Source organism: Sus scrofa, chromosome 6 (assembly GCF_000003025.6).
Source record: "Sus scrofa isolate TJ Tabasco breed Duroc chromosome 6, Sscrofa11.1, whole genome shotgun sequence".
Taxonomy (NCBI): domain Eukaryota; kingdom Metazoa; phylum Chordata; class Mammalia; order Artiodactyla; family Suidae; genus Sus; species Sus scrofa.
The window spans coordinates 13,265,416-13,281,287 of NC_010448.4; the positions used below are offsets into that span (position 1 = coordinate 13,265,416).

At 53.6% G+C, this 15,872-nt stretch overlaps 1 protein-coding gene across 1 annotated transcript; it reads left to right on the forward strand.

Moving 5' to 3' along the window:
* On the forward strand, positions 360 to 14,938 carry CLEC18C (C-type lectin domain family 18 member C). Its single transcript, XM_021097531.1, is given in 15 exon segments — positions 360 to 782; positions 1,089 to 1,236; positions 1,333 to 1,424; positions 3,437 to 3,676; positions 10,030 to 10,127; positions 10,518 to 10,639; positions 10,814 to 10,921; positions 11,376 to 11,468; positions 11,871 to 11,879; positions 11,882 to 11,976; positions 12,591 to 12,720; positions 13,015 to 13,059; positions 13,062 to 13,110; positions 13,944 to 14,035; positions 14,545 to 14,938. Coding segments are annotated over 15 exon segments (1,497 nt in total). The 5' UTR covers positions 360 to 644; the 3' UTR covers positions 14,583 to 14,938.

Consider the following 15,872-nt stretch of genomic DNA (forward strand, 5'->3'; position numbering starts at 1 on the left):
ACTGCTGCAGCCCCAGCCGCTCCACTACAAACCCACTGCCCCATGCCCCACTCACCGGTGGCACCTGACTGGTGTGCGGTTACTCTTCTATGTTTAATTCATGGCTTGGGGTTGGGACGAGCTTCCCAGGAAAGGAAAGAACTCCCCTGGGGTCTTGCCCAGTTCCTGCCAGCCCACAGGGCACACGACACCAGCCTCCCTGGGCCCTGGGCTGGGAGGAGAAACTACCAATGGGCCCCGAGGACCTTGTCCCAGCCAGGGCATAGCCATTATTCGTTAATCCACAGCCCTGGAATGTCTGTGGGCCAATCAGCGGGGTCTCTGGGGGCTCCCCGAGGGCTCCAATAATCCCACAATGATTAGCAGGGGCCACAGGGTCAGTGCAAACCACTCAGGAGGCTGGTCGATCGGCTGTCGGCAGGAGGGCTGACCAGGCCAGTGGCCAAAGGAGGGAGGGAGCCCAGGATTGGAGCTGCCTGTCTCCTTTCAGGCCAGTGGCTGTGTGGACACACCGATTACTCACCAGCCTCCCCCTTTTGTCTGCCAGCCCAGCCTGACTCCTTGAGATTGTGAATAGCTCCATCCAGCCTGGGAAGCAAGCTGGACAGCTGAGCCGGGCTGCGCCCAGAGTGCCCAACAGGCCCATGCTGAGGCTGGAGGCCTCCCCCCGGCTGGGGGGCCACCAGCTTGGCCTCCTGCCCATGCTCCTGGCTCTCCTTGGCATGACCTGGGCAGAAGTGCAGCCACTTCAGCTGCAGGAGAAGCAGGTTCCAATGCCGGAGGTAAGGAGCCGCTGCGTGTGGGAAGAAGCAGAGGAGCTCTGGGCTCTGCAGAGGGCTTCCGGGGGCTTCTGGGAGCCAGACCCCAGGCCTGCGCCCTGGGCAGGCTGCATGATTTAAAGAGCCACCTTTGAAATGCCTGGAGGTAGATGGAGGGAGGCTGGAGCTGGGGCAGAGGAATGAAGGAAAGTGGGCCTCGGCTTGGGGGTGAAGGAGAATAGTGGGAGCCCGCAGCGGGGAACACCAGGAGATGAGCCCCAGCCAGAGGGGCTACCGGGAGCCCAGGGCTGGTCCCCTCCTCACACCCAGCCCTGGCCCCCAGCTCTCAGCCCCGGGCTCCTGGACCTCTTTACCCGTCTCTTGGTCTCAGCCCCCTCCTTTCGCTACCTCTCTCTGTCTCTGCGCTGCATCCTCCCACACCCACCACCATGGCCGGTCCCATTTCAGGTCTTGTTCTGTAAGTTCAGGGTTGCATTCTCATCTTGCCATGGTGACCCCCACCCCATCACCCAGGGGACAGGCCCAGGTCACCTGACCTTGTCTCTCACCCCAGCCCTGAGCAGGAAGGAGAGCTTCTTGCTCCTCTCGCTGCACAACCGCCTGCGCAGCCGGGTCCACCCCCCTGCAGCCAACATGCAGAGAATGGTGAGTATCCCCAAGCCGGGCTCACTGAAGGGGCGGCTGGAGGGCAGCCCTGAAGAGGGCTGAGGAGCCGAGCTGGCGCCAGGCGCCCCTCCACCTGACAGGACGGGAGGGCGGCCCGCCAACTTGCCCGCTGGCTGCCGAGCTGCTGCTGCTTCCTCCTCCCCAGAAAGGCAGCCCTTGGGCTTTTCCTCACATCCCTTCCCGTTACCCCGGAGACCAGAAGACATGGAAAGAGCTGGGGTCCCCTCCTCCAGGAAAAACAGCGTCACAAAGGAGTCCCAGCAGGATGGGAGGCTAGTGAGGGAGAAGCACCCCGCTGGGAGTGGGGGTGTGTGACCAGAGCCACTGCCTGCTGCTTCAGCAGTTTCCCCGAGAGACTAGGAGGGGCCCCTCCCAGGCTCCATGCCCCTTCACTGGGGACCAGGTGGGGGGGTGCTAAAGGGTTTCCCACCATTCCCTTGGGGCTTTGGGATTGAAGATGTTATCCTGGGGCCCAGAAACACGGCCCCATAGTGTGGGACCTCAGCTGCCCGGGCCCATGTTAACAGTCCAGGGAGTGAGGGCAGACGGCGTGGGGGCGGACAGGGTTCCCCATGGCTGCTTCCCATCAACTCCTCGGAGGCTGGCCAGTGGCGGCGACCTTGAGAGCTCCAGGGTCAGTTTCCCAGGAGGTGGGGGTGGGGCGGCCCCAGCGGGAGAGGGTCGCTTCCCCCCTTTCCCTGCTCTGCAGCGGCCCTGCCGCTCTTCAGGCCCAGGTCCTGGCTCCCATCCTCTCCCACTCCCAGCCCCAGCGCCTGGTGTGGCAGCGCTCTGGGTCAGGTTCTACACTTCCTGTGGCCCTTCGGCCAAAGCCTTAGAAAAGTGCATTTCAAAAAAACTGCAAGTGGAGCCCCGCCACTCAGTCTCCATCACACCCACAGCTTTGGTCCTGAGCAGCCCTGGGGGCCTCTAGGGCTTTTACCCAGTGGAGGCTGAGACCTTGGGGGTGGTGCTGAGCTGTTGAGGGGTCCTGGGTGCCAGACCCCGCTGCTGCCAGCCCCTGCGTCCGCTCAGCAGTAAAATCACAACCACCATCTCCTGGGGCTGCTGTGGGTCAGGCCCTAAGTGCACTTTTCTCCCTAAATCCATTTCATCACCACACAAGCTAATCCTATGGGTGCCTTATTATCCCACTTTACGGAAGAGTATGTTGGGTCTCGTGGAGATTAGGAGACTGCTAGAGGTCACACAGCTGGAATGAGGTGGCTGGGCTGGACCAGCACATGAAGATGGGGTGACACATGTCAGCCTGGTTGCTGAGCCCCCTGTGTCAGAGGGGAGGCGGCTTTGGCTGGGGGCAGGGGCAAGAGCAGCGGGTGTGAGTGGGAGGAGCAGATGGGGCCCGCTCCAGAGCCGCTCCAGAGGACTCTGCTGGCTGAGACCACAGTGCTGAGGCCCCGGAGGCCACTTACACCCTCCCTGGTCCTGCTTCCCAGCCGGTGTCCCCTACCCTCCAAAGCCGGGATTAGGGAACGAGACACAGCAGCCATCACAGAAGGGAAGCCAAGAGGGAGCTGCTGAGTGTTTCTGACAATGGCCGGGGCCAGTTCTACCTAACACAGAACCAGTTTGAAAGGCTTGGGCACTGCCTGGGGCTCACATTACCAGAGGGCTGGCACCACGCCCCCAGGAACACCCATCTCTCTTTTGGGATGGAATCCTGGGCAAGGCCTGAGCAGGAGTCTGGAGGACAGAGGTTCTAAGTCCTGGGTGGCGCTGGGCTCTGCGTGGGGTCATTCAGGGCAGGTACTTCCCAAAACCTTGGAGCATCCCTTGCAGGTCCTGTCTGACCTTCCCCAGCCCCAGTGAAGAGGTGAAACCAGCTTAGTGCTCAGGCAGCCCAGCAGGAGCCCTGGTCCAAGGCTCTCTTCTCTGCAGGACCAGCACCCCTGGATGTGTGGGAGGCAGGGCAGGGGGTGTTGGTCTGGCCCAGGGGCCCCCTGCTGATGTCACTGTGCTGACTAATCCCCCAGGACTGGAGTGAGAGGCTGGCTCAACAGGCTCAGACTAGGGCGGCCCTTTGTGGCGCCCCAGCCCCAAGCCTGGCTTCCATCCTCCGGGCCGCACCCCAAGTGGGCTGGAATGTGCAGCTGCTGCCCAGAGGCTCGGCATCCTTCATCCACGTGGTGAGCCTGTGGTTCTCAGAGGGGCAGCGGTACAGCCACGCAGCGGCCGAGTGTGCCCCCAACGCCACCTGCACCCACTACACTCAGGTGAGGCTGGAGTACCGGTTCTAAGGCCCCTGCCCTGCTGGGGCGGCTCAGAAGGGCTACAGTTTATCCCAAAATTGGTGCTTGCTTTTCCTCTCATTTGTTCAGTTTGGGTTTCTTCAGCTCTAAATATGAAATATTTCAAGTCTAAATCAAATAATGGACTCCCAGAGTTCTTGTCGTGGCTCAGCGCTAATTAATCTGATTAGTATCCATGAGGACACAGGTTTGATCCCTGGCCCCAGTGAGTGTTAAGGATATGGTGTTGCTGTGAGCTGTGGTGTAGGCCGACAGCTGCAGCTCTGATTCAACCCCTCGCCTGGTAACATACTGAAGTTCCCAGGCGAGGGGTTGAATCAAAGCTGCAGCTGCCCCCTACGCCACAGCCACAGCAACGCCAAATCCAAGCTGCATCTGTGACCTATACCACAGCTCAGGGCAACACTGGATCCTTAACCCACTGAGCCGGGCTGTGGATTGAACCTGTGTCCCCATGGATACTACCACTTAGCAACAACGGGAACTCCTCTCTCTTCTAGCCTGTTGCTATTTCGTTTATTCCTATACACATCATGTTTTAATTATTATAGCTTTATAAAAGGTTTTGATAAAAAATCCCCCATATTATTATTATCATTCAAAAACTTCTTGGCTATTCTGGGCTCCTGATTCTTTCATATGAATTTAATAACTAGCCTTTCTGACAAATCTGCGCTCATATCTCACTGTGGTTTTGATCCGCAATTCCCTGCTAGTTAGAGATGTCGAGCATCTGCTCACGTGTCTGTTGGCCGTCTGCATTTCTGCTTGGGAAAAATGGCTGCTCTTCTACCCATGTTTTAATCTGGTTGTTTGCTTTTTTGATGTGAAGTTGTGTGATCGATTTACACATGTCGGATAGTAATTCCCTATCGGTTCTATCACTTGAAAATATTTTCTCCCATTTAGGAGGCTGTCTTCTCGTTTTGTCGATAGTTTTCTTTGCTATGCAAAAGCTTTTAAGTTGAATTAGGTCCCATTTGCTCACTTTTGTTTCGTTTCCTTTAAAATAGGAGACAGAGCCAAAAAATATTGCTGTAATTTATGTCAAAGATTGTCCGGCCTATGTTTTCCTCTAGGAGTTGTAGAGTATTTAGTCTTACCTTTAAGTCTTTGTTCCACTTTGAGTTTTCACATACAATTGGAGAGAATGTTCTAATTTCATTCTTTTACATGTAGCTGACCAGTTTTTCCAGCTCCACTTACTGAAGAGACTCTTTTCTCCATTGCATAATCTTATCATGGCTCATCTTGTTTCATCTATATCTTTACCTATTTCCCTCTCCTACCATATTATTTTTAAGCAAAAAAAATTTTTTTGGTCTTTTTAGGGCCACACCCTCAGCATATGGAAATTCCAAGACCTGGGGTCAAATCACAGCTGTAGCTTCTGGCCTACACCACAGCCACAGCAATGCCAGATCGGAGCCGTGTCTGTGACCTACGCTACAGGTCACAGCAATGCTGGATCCTTAACCCACTGAGCAAGGCCAGGGATTGAACTCTTGTCCTCATGGATACCAGTTGGATTCATTACTGCTGAGCCACAATGGGAACTCCTTAAACAAATTTTAGACATAGTATTTATACATAAATAAATATCTCTAAAAGGTAACTTTAAAAAAAATAATCATAATACCAACATTGATACATATTTTAAAGTGTTAACTCTTCCTTACCTTCTTGTTTGCAGGGCTGTAATTCATCTATGTATCATCTGTTATAACATTCAAGTGCTAAAATACTTATGTATTGGTAAACAGTTGCTACCCCAAGTTGCCAGAATGTACCTGTGCTAGCCTCTTCCCTGGGACACTGGGATCTCTCCTCTGATGGAAACAGAGTGAATGCTTGGCACAGCAGCAGGTCTCTAGGATTCTGCCCAACATCTGCTCTTTTTTCGTTCTCTTTTTAGGTCACACTTGTGGCATATGGAAGTTCTGGGGCTGGGGGATGAACAGGAGCTGCAGCTGCAGGCCGATGCCAACACCAAATCTGAGCTGCTTCTGTGACCTACGCTCCAGCTTGCAGCAACACTGGATCCTCAACCCACTGAGCGAGGCCAAGGGCCAAACCCATATCCTCATGAATACTGGTTGGGCTACAGCAGGAACTCTCCCAACATTTGTTCTGAACAGCAAGTGCCTATGCCTACTAGTTAAATATTTTGACTATCTGCATTCTTGTCATGTCATGTGAAATAACGTGATATGGAGGGTGTGAGTTATGTTATTATTGCTTTAAATTAATAATAATATTGATTTAAATTAGTATTTGTGAAATATTATTTGACAGTGAAATTGAACTCTGATTTCCTTTTCTCATACTGCCCTTACCTGAGTTACACCAATGCTATACTAACCTCATAAAGTGAGTTAGAAATCTTACCTCATTTTCTATTTCCTAGAATAGTTTCTGTAATATTTGCTTTAACTGTCCTATCAAACTATTTGGGCTTGGTTCTGTTTTTTGGTTGGCTGTTTTGTGCGGATGTTTAAGTATACTTGGATTTTAAACTACTGATTCAACTTGTAGAAATGGTCAGAGATCAGTTTAGATTTTCTATGTCTTCTTTTATTTTGGCCATGCCTGTGGCATATGGAAGTTCCTGGGACAGGGATGAACGCCAGCTAGAGCAGCGACCCCCAGTCACTGCAGTGACAACACTAGATCCTTAACTGAATGTGCCACAGGAGAACTCATGTCTACGTCTTTTTTTTTTTTTTTTTTTTTTTTTTTTTTTTTGCCATTTCTTGGGCGGCTCCTGAGGCATATGGAGGTTCCCAGGCTAGGGGCTGAATCAGAGCTGTAGTCGCCGGTCTACACCAGAGCCACAGCAACGTGGGATCCAAGCCGTATCTACAACCTACACCACAGCTCATGGCAACACCAGATCCTTAACCCACTGGGCAAGGCCAGGGATCGAACCCGCAACCTCATGGTTCCTAGTCAGATTCATTAACCACTGCGCCACGACGGTAACTCGTCTATTTCTTCTTGAGACAGTTTGCCAAGTTCTATTTTCTAGGAAATTGCCCGTTTCTTGTTTTCCAACTTGTTGGTCCTAATTGTTCATTATCTAATAGATATCTGAAACTAGAATTAAACAGATTTTTAAATATTTCCTGTGTCTGTAGCTATATCCTTTTAAAATTGTTATTTTTGTTTGTGTCTTTTTTATTCTTCACCAATCTTCCCAGAGCTTTGTCTATTTTAACAAATCAGGTTTTGTTTTTATTCTTTTTTCCTTATTCTTCCTTTTTTAAAATAAGTCTAATTACTTCTTTTATATTTATTTATTCATTTTTTTTGGCCATGCCTATGGCATACAGAAGTTTGCATGCCAGGGATCAAACCTGCGCCACAGCAGTGACCTGGGCCACAGCAGTGACACCACCAGATCCCCAAATAGCTAGGCCACAAGGGAACTGCCTCCTTATTCTTTTTATTAATTTCTGTCCTTATTTTTCTTATTTTCTTTCTTCTACTTTCATTTACTCTATTCTTTTTTTATATTCTTTAAAAATTTTTGTTATAGTTGATTTACGATGTGTTGATTTCTCCTGTACAGCAAAGTGACCCATTCATACGTATATACATACACATTCTTTTTCTTACTTTCTATCATGTTCTATCACAAGAGACTGGATATAGTTCCCTGTGCTATACAGCAGGGCTTCATTGCCTATAAAAATATGTAACACTTCACAAATTTGCCTGTCCTCCTTGTGCAGGGGCCATGCTAATCTCTGTATCTTTCCAGTTTTAGTAAATACGCTGCTGAGGCTGAAGCGAGCACCGTTTTTATATTCCTCATATGGGTTAACTCATTAACTTTAGCTCTTTTTTCATTGCTGCTATATGCCTTTTTTTTTTTGGCCCGGGCATGCAGTGTCTTGATGTGGAGGTCTCAGTTCCCAGATCAAGGATTGGGCCTGGGCTGCAGCAATGAAAGTGCCGGATCTTAACCCTAGATCACCAGGGAATGCCCTCTGCTCTAAACCTTTAAAGCTATCAATTTCCCTCTAGGAGTTCCCACTGTGGCTCAGTGATTTAAGAATCTGACTGCAGGAGTTTCTTTTCTTTTTGTCTTTAGGGCTGCACCCACAGCATATGGAAGATCCTAGCCTAGGGGTCGAATGAGAGCTGCTACTTTCAGCCTGCACCACAGCCACAGCAATGTGGGATCCGAGCCACGTCTGCAACCTATACCACAGCTCATGGCAGCGCTGGATCCTTAACCCACTGAGCAAGGCCAGGGATCAAACCCTCATCCTCAAGGATGCTGGTCAGGTTCGTCAACCAGTGAACCATGACAGGAACTTCCATATGCAGCAGGTTCGGCCCTAAACACAAAAAAGAATCTGACTGCAGGTCACTGCAGAGGAATGGGTTCAATCCCCAGCCCAGCACAATGGGCTAAGGAAGGATCTGGTGTTACTGCAGCTTGGAGTCAATCCCTAGCCTGCGAACTTCCATGTACTGTGAGTGTGGCCATAACAAAAAAAAAATTCCCTCTAAACTTTGTTAGCTACATTCCATAAGTTTTGATATTTAGTGACTTCATTGTCATTTTGGCCTGTGAGTTTCCTATTTTCCATTATGAGATTGTCTATGATTTTGAACTATATATTTAAATTTTCAAGCTTGTTTTCTCCTTTACTTCCTTCTTTTTTTCTTCTTTCTGCCTTTTCTAGGGCCACACCCTCGACATGTGGAGGGTCCCAGGCTAAGGTCTAATTGGAGCTGTAGCCTGCGCCAGAGCCACAGCAATGCGGGATCTGAGCAGCATCTGCAACCTACAACAGAGCTCACAGCAACGTGGGATCCTTAACCCACTGAGTGAGGCCAGGGATCAAACCTGCAACCTCATGGTTCCTAGTCGGATTCGTTAACAACTGAGCCATGATGGGAACGCCTCCTTTACTTACTTCTAAATTATTTCCTTTAAATTCTATTGCAATGAATTCAGAGAATACGGCCTGTAGGATATTGGATATTTGATATGTATTGAATCTTGCTTTATGGTTTTGTGAGGGGGTCATTGTTTGCAAAAAGTTCCATGTACTCCTTAAAAAGAATGCATATTCTCTACTTGCTGGAGACATATGTATGACTACAGTGCATTATCTCCCTTCCTCATGCCTGTCATTTTTTTTTTATGCCTGTCGTTTTTAGTGGCTACCAGAGTTTGTGTGGCTATTCCTGTGTATTCACCAATTATGCTGTTTCCAAGCTGGCTCAGATTCTAAAACTTGAAGTCTAAGTTTTAAATGCTATTAAATATCTGTCTGTATCTGTTATGCTGCTGCTTGATACACTATCCCCAAATTTAGCATCTTAGGATTCTGCAAACTGGCAGTTTGGGGTGGGCTAGGCTGGGAGTTGGCCGTCCAGAGCGGCCTCAGCTGGCTCATCTCTGCCCTGTAAGGTTTTTCACCTTTCACAGGCTTGTTCACATGGTGGCTGAACATGGAAGTTCTATGAGGATGAGTGAAAACTGCAGGGTCTCCTGAGGCTTACAAGTTTTACTGTTTGGTTGGTTTTTTTTTTGTTTGTTTGTTTGTTTTTGCTTTTTTGCTTTTTAGGGCTGCACTGGTGGCACATGGAGGTTCCCAGGTTGGGAGTCGAATGAAAGCTACAGTTGCCAGCCTACACCACAGTCATAGCAACGCAGGATCCAAGCCGCATCTGCAACTGATACCACAGCAACACCGGACCCTTAACCCACTGACTGAGGCCAGGATGGAACCCGCAACCTATTGTTACTAGTCAGATTCATTTTTGCTGTGCCATAATGGGAACTCCCTGAGGCCTAGGTTTAAAATGGCTCAGTATCACTTCTGCTGCATTCTGTTGGCCAACACAAGCCACAGGGCCAGCCAGATTCAAGACATAGGAAGGAGACTCCTCTTCTTGATACAAAGAACCTCAAAGCCGCATTTTATAAAGAGGGGGCTGTAGAGAGAAGTCAAGACTCGTGGCCATTTTTGCAATCATCACAAGGACTTTGATGTCCAAATCCTTCTTTTCCACTCCTCCCACCACCCACAACCTTCCTTCCCTTCGGGTATCTGCCGAACTTCACCCCCGCCCCCCCACGAGGCCTATCGAGACTGTTTCCACTCTCCTTATTCCCTGCCCAGCACAGCTGCTCCTTCTGGGGTCCCTAGTGAGGTGGGAGAGTTGTTTGTCCGCCCAGTTTGGGGCAAAAGCTGTCTGTCCTCCTCAGGTGGGCATTATCTGTGTCGCTGCTCCCCAGATTGGGATTGGAGGTGGCCCGTGACAGGGGTTCTGAGCCACTGTGTCTCCTGCAGCTCGTGTGGGCCACCTCAAGCCAGCTGGGCTGTGGGCGGCACCCCTGCTCTGGGGCCCAGGGCGAGATGGAAGCCTTTGTCTGCGCCTACTCTCCCGGGTAAGCCCCCCCACGGCAGCCGCCCTGCCCGCCCCTGCTGGGCTGCGGGGTAGGGGATCTGTCACCCAGAGGGGGAGCTCCCCTCGCCACCCACAGGCCTTTATCCCTTGGTCTGCACCCTGGGTGAGAGAGAGGCAAAGGAGGAAAGGGAGAGGGGGCAGAAGTGGGCAGCACCCTTCCTGGGAGCCGCACCCCGCATTCAGGGAGCTGCCCCACACTCATTTGGAGATCATCTTTTCTGCCCCAGGAAGTCTCCCTGTCTCACCCAGCTCCCTGACTCCTCGGCTGGGCCAGCAGGAGCTGAAGGGGCCGGTGGGGCAGGCGGCAAGTCCCCGCCCCTGCCATGCGCCAGGCCTGGCCCTGGCAGCCCTGTGCCGCTTGCTCTCACAGGGGCAACTGGGAGGCCAACGGGAGGACCATCGTCCCCTACAAGAAGGGCGCCTGGTGTTCGCTCTGCACAGCCAGCGTCTCGGGCTGCTTCAAAGCCTGGGACCACGCCGGGGGGCTCTGTGGTAAGTGCCCCATGCTGCCTGCCTCTGGCTGGGGCACCTTCATCGGGTGATCCTAGAGGAGGGTGGCAGCCCCTGAGGGACGGTCCGGAAGCCCTGGCCCTCAGCACCCAGAGAAGCCCCTGCCTGGCTGGCGGGAGGATGCCCCCTCTCAGCGTCTCCTTCTTGTCTGAACAGAGGTCCCCAGGAACCCGTGTCGCATGAGCTGCCGGAACCACGGACATCTCAACATCAGCACCTGCCACTGCCACTGTCCCCCTGGCTACACAGGCAGATACTGCCAAGGTGAAGGGTGCCTGGAATTCCAGATCATGACACTGAGGGGGCACAGTGAGTGCTGTGCGCACAACACGTAGTCGTCCAAGAAGCACTCACCAAGCGCTGACTCTGCCAGACCCTGAGCTGTGCAGGGCATTTAAAAGTGAAATCAGACCTGGCCCCCTTAGGCTCTGGGATGACGGGAGGAAGACAGTAGTAGGATCCAGAAGTGGATTCCTTTGCCATCGTCCCTCCCCCCCAGCTCCATGGCCCTGAGCAAATCCCAACTGGCTTCTCTCTACAACAAGATCAAACCACAGATGCCCGATGAGGCAGCACTTGGGAGCTCTGCAGGGTTCCATCCCTGAGAGGCCTATTCTAGCCGCGGTTGTCCATCCCATGCACATCTGCGGCCTGTGAGGGGCAGCCCGGGGTCCAGGGGCTGCGAGCTGAGTGCCGGCTCTCCCATCTACCCTGGCAGTGCGGTGCAGCGTGCAGTGTGTGCATGGCCGGTTCCGGGAAGAGGAGTGTTCCTGCATCTGTGATGTCGGCTATGGGGGAGCCCAGTGTGCCAGTGAGTCCTGCCGCAAAGCCCTCCCAGAAGCCAGGCCCTTCTCAGGACTTCCCCCGCACCCCCGGACTGCCTGGGTGGTGCTGGGTCTGGCTCAGGCCAGCTCACAGGAGCCTACCCTGTGCTCCTCTTCCCCTTTCCCCATTCAGTGACATCACACTGAACTTGGCAATGGCGGGGGTCTTTACAGCACAGAAATGGCAATGCTAAAATCATAGATTCATTGTGAGAGTGAGAAAAGCTGGCTGTTACACATGTACCGGTACCCCACTGACCCCACTCCGCTAGGGCTTGGAGCAGGTGGCCAGGCAGGTGGCAGGTGGCCTGACCTTAACTCCCTGGCAGGGTAGGAGGGGTAGTGATTTCGAGGTCCCCACCCACAAAATCAGGCTCCCCTCCCTCTAGCCAAGGTGCACTTCCCTTCCACACCTGCGACCTGAGGATCGACGGAGACTGCTTCATGGTGTCCTCGGAGGCAGACACCTATTACGGAGCCAAGATGAAATGCCAGGTGACAGCTGACCCCTGCCCACCCAGGGACCACCCTCCAGGTTCAAGCAAGGGTCTTAACAGAGGGACCCTGGACCAAGACATGAATTCCTTCGACTTCTCCTAAACTGATTCTCATCCTTCAGAGAAAGCAGGGGTCACAACTCAGAAGCCCATGGAAGCCAGGAGGTCACTTAATGAGCTGAGGGATGCAGGGACAAGGCCCACCCAACCCCATCTAAGAGGTCACCTTGACTCACTCAGCTCGAGCTCCTGGCTGCTAGGCAGGAATGTGAATTCAGAGAGGTCAAAACCTGGGATTTTTCAAGAGAACCAGAAATTCAGATTTTCACTGACCTCTCTCGATTGATTAATACTGGCAACCAACACAAACGTATTCAAGACACTGAGCCAGTGAAACAAAATCCTTCCAAGGGTGGGTCACTGCCAGTCTGGGCCCCTGTGCACAGAGAGGGGAGATGTGGGTGGGGAGAAGAGGGCGGACCCTGCTCTAGGAGGTGGGAGCACAGCCCCAGCCAGCAGCAGATTTGACTTCGATGGCCACAGTGGGTGGCAGGATGGGCAGGAAGGGCTGGCCTGAGCTCTGGGGCCCGTGTGACCGGAGTGGGGTTCCAGGGAAAGGGCGGGGTGCTGGCCCAGATTGAGAGCCAGAAAGTGCAGGACATCCTCGCCTTCTACCTGGGCCGCCTAGAGACCACCAACGAGGTGACCGACAGTGACTTTGAGACCAGGAACTTCTGGATCGGTGAGTGCCTGAATGGGGGGCGGTGCCGGGCATGTGGGGGCTGGGGTTCCTCACTCTACTCCTGAAATCTGGGCCGTGAAAACCCAGAGCACCCACCAGCAGGCTCCCTGGGGAGAAAGCTGAGGGAGGGACAGCCACCAGGGGGCCTGGAAGTGCGGGATGGGGTTAAGGGCTGGGGCCGGACGGGCGTTAGGCAGTAGGCTCTGGGCTCAGGCTCTCATCTCAGGGAGCCTGGGCTGCCAGTGGGGCCCAGGGATCTTGGGTGTGGGGCCAATGCTGGCTGTTGTGGCCCAGGGCTCACCTACAAGACTGCTAAGGACTCCTTCCGCTGGACCACCGGGGACACCAGTCCTTCACCAGTTTCGCCTTTGGGCAGCCTGACAACCAGGGGTGAGTCTGGGTGCCCTGCCTCCCCTGGAGCCCCCTTCTCACCTGGGCTGCTGGCTGAGCCTTCAGACACCACAGAGCAACCTCCACCCAGCCCGCTGCCTGGCAGAGTGCCCTGAAGGTCTGGGCCTTACCTGGTACCCAGGTGCAAGGAAGTCTGGGCACAGCTGGGTATGGGCCCAGTGCTGCGGATTTCAGGGGCTCATGTAAAAGAGAGGGAACCCAGAAGTTTTTACCCACTGCCCCCGTCACCCCTCAGCTGTCTTTCTATTACTATCCACCCCTCCCCAAGTGCCTCCTCTGCCTCTATCAATACACTGAGTCTGCCTTCCCCAGCTGGCCACCTGCCTGCAGCCACTCACACACACATCTGCCCGGCCGTCAGCCTATACAAGGCCTGGCCCTGGTCTTCAGAGCCCAGGAATTCCCCAGGGCAGGGGTGGAGGTGCTCAGGCTGCATGGCCACCAAGAGCTCCAGACATCCCGCTTAGCTCTCCGGCGCATCACTAGAGGAAGTTGGCCTGGTGGGCTCCCAGCCATACCGTCTCCCTGGTGGGAGGAAGGACGTGGGCCTGTCTGTTCCATCCCTCCTCCTCTGCCCCGCCGTAGCTGGTGGGTCTGTGTGCTGGGGGGGCGGGGGGAGCTGTGATCCAAGAAGAGCTGCAGGGGTCGGAGGAGCAGGCTGGAGCCTAGGGGTGGGGCTGACTCCCAGAGGCCCCATATGTGGGTTGGGGCACCTAGGAGGCAGATGGCCCCCTGGGGTGGAGGCTTTAAGCCTCCCGCAGACTCCTAATTTCCTTCCTCAACCCTGAGCACTCGATATCTTGGCCCAGCAGCTTTGGCAACTGTGTGGAGCTGCAGGCATCGGCCGCCTTCAACTGGAATGATCAACGTTGTAAAACCCGAAACCGCTACATCTGCCAGTTTGGTGAGGCCCCTCCTATGGCTTCCCTCCTCTGGCCCCTGTCCAGGATATCCAGGTGACAGGCCAGAGAGTCTGGGCATTCAGGGCCTCGAGGACGTCCTGCTCAGGGCTTTGCTGGACCTGTAGGCACCTGAGACCCAGAGGGAAGACGGGCCCCCTTCCACATAGCACGTCCACGCAGGGGCGGGACCAGAACTACGGCCTGGCTGGGGATTTCCCCAAGGTCCCTTTCCTCCTGTCACTAAAGCTGCCACAAGGGAACTTGTCAGCTTCCTTGGTGTTCCCTGATTCCCCAGAGCCCAGTGAACTATGGTAGGGGCAGAGGTGCAACCTAGCCCAGAACTAGCCCTTGGCAGCACCTGCTGGAAGAGTCTGGAACTGCACAGGGGATCACAGCCATTTCTCTGGAACGGCACAGGGGACCATGGCCATTTCTGGACCAAGCGCGGCAGGGTCCCATCCCAGGACTGCCTGGCTGTCACTGACCCTCGTTCTGTTCTCTTCCTTCCCAGCTCCGGAGCACATTTCCCGGTGGGACCCAGGGCCCTAAGCCCCGGCCGTGCCTCTCCCCTGCCAGCACCTGACTGCGCAGCCCTGCTTGCCTGTCTGCCCACCTGTCTAGACCAAGGGCTGGCCTAGGGCTGCAGGCCCAACAACCCAAGAGGCCTCAGAGCTTGCAGGGAGTGGGGCAGGGGCACAACGGAGGCGGACAGGGAGACTTGCACAGGAGATGGGGAGACTGGGGTCCCCCGCTCTGGTTTTGATTGAGAAGATGGGTCTTAATTCAGCACTGAGACAGGAGTCTGGGCAGGGGTCAGAAGAGACCACTCTCCTCCATCTGGGCTGACCCTCTGTGCTGCCCAGGATGCACCCCACAAAGGATTAAACTGAGTTATGGATCAGCCAGACCTGCGAATGCTCATTGTGAAGGGAATTCAGACAACCCAGAATGATCCTGGGGAGGCGGGTTTCCTCCTGCCCACCGAAGCCCAGTCCCTGCTCACCCACATGACCCAGGCCACTTGCCCGAGGTTTTCAGACTCTCAATTCCTAAATAACGCACAGATTTAGAAGCCTCGTTTGCATCCCTAATTTCCAGTTTCTCTCACCACTGCCCCTTTCAGCTGTGTCCTTCTGTTCCCATCGCTCCCTTTATTCATGATGCCTGCTTCCACGTGTCTCTTCTTTCTTTGTGACCATCTGAACCGGGGTCTGTTATGGTCCCATCGCCTTCCTCTTCCTACAGTGGTGAGAGGGGGAGTCCAGGCACATGCAAGACTGAAAGGTGCTACCATTAGTGTCCAGAATGTACTAGGGCCAGGCTGTACACTGTGAGTGTGAACATCAAGCTGCTTTGCTGGCTGGAAGTAGAAGCGTGGCCTGGGCCCAGGCAATAGAGAGGTCAGCCCCAGTTCTTAAGTGCAACCGACAGAGACACAGGAACACCTCTGGCTAGTCATGGTGGAAAAGGAATTTATCAAGACAATGATTTTTTAAAAGGGCAAAGGACTTGGCAGAAAGGTTTCCAATGACGATCTAAAAAAGGGCCAACACTCATAGAATGTTCAGCATCGCTAGTCATTAGGAAATCCCAGTAGGAGCCACGAGGAGACGCCACGTCACACCCATTAAGACGGCTGTTATCAGAGAAGCCGGCAATGACAGGTGTGAGGAGGATGGGGACCAGCTGGGACCCTTAGACCCTGCTGATGTGAAAGCCACGACAGAGACCCGTTGGGAGATTCCTCACGTCGTTAAACACACAGCAACCACAGCACCCACCAACACTACTCCTAGGTATGTACCCAAGAGAAATGAAGACAAGCTCCCAGACAAATCC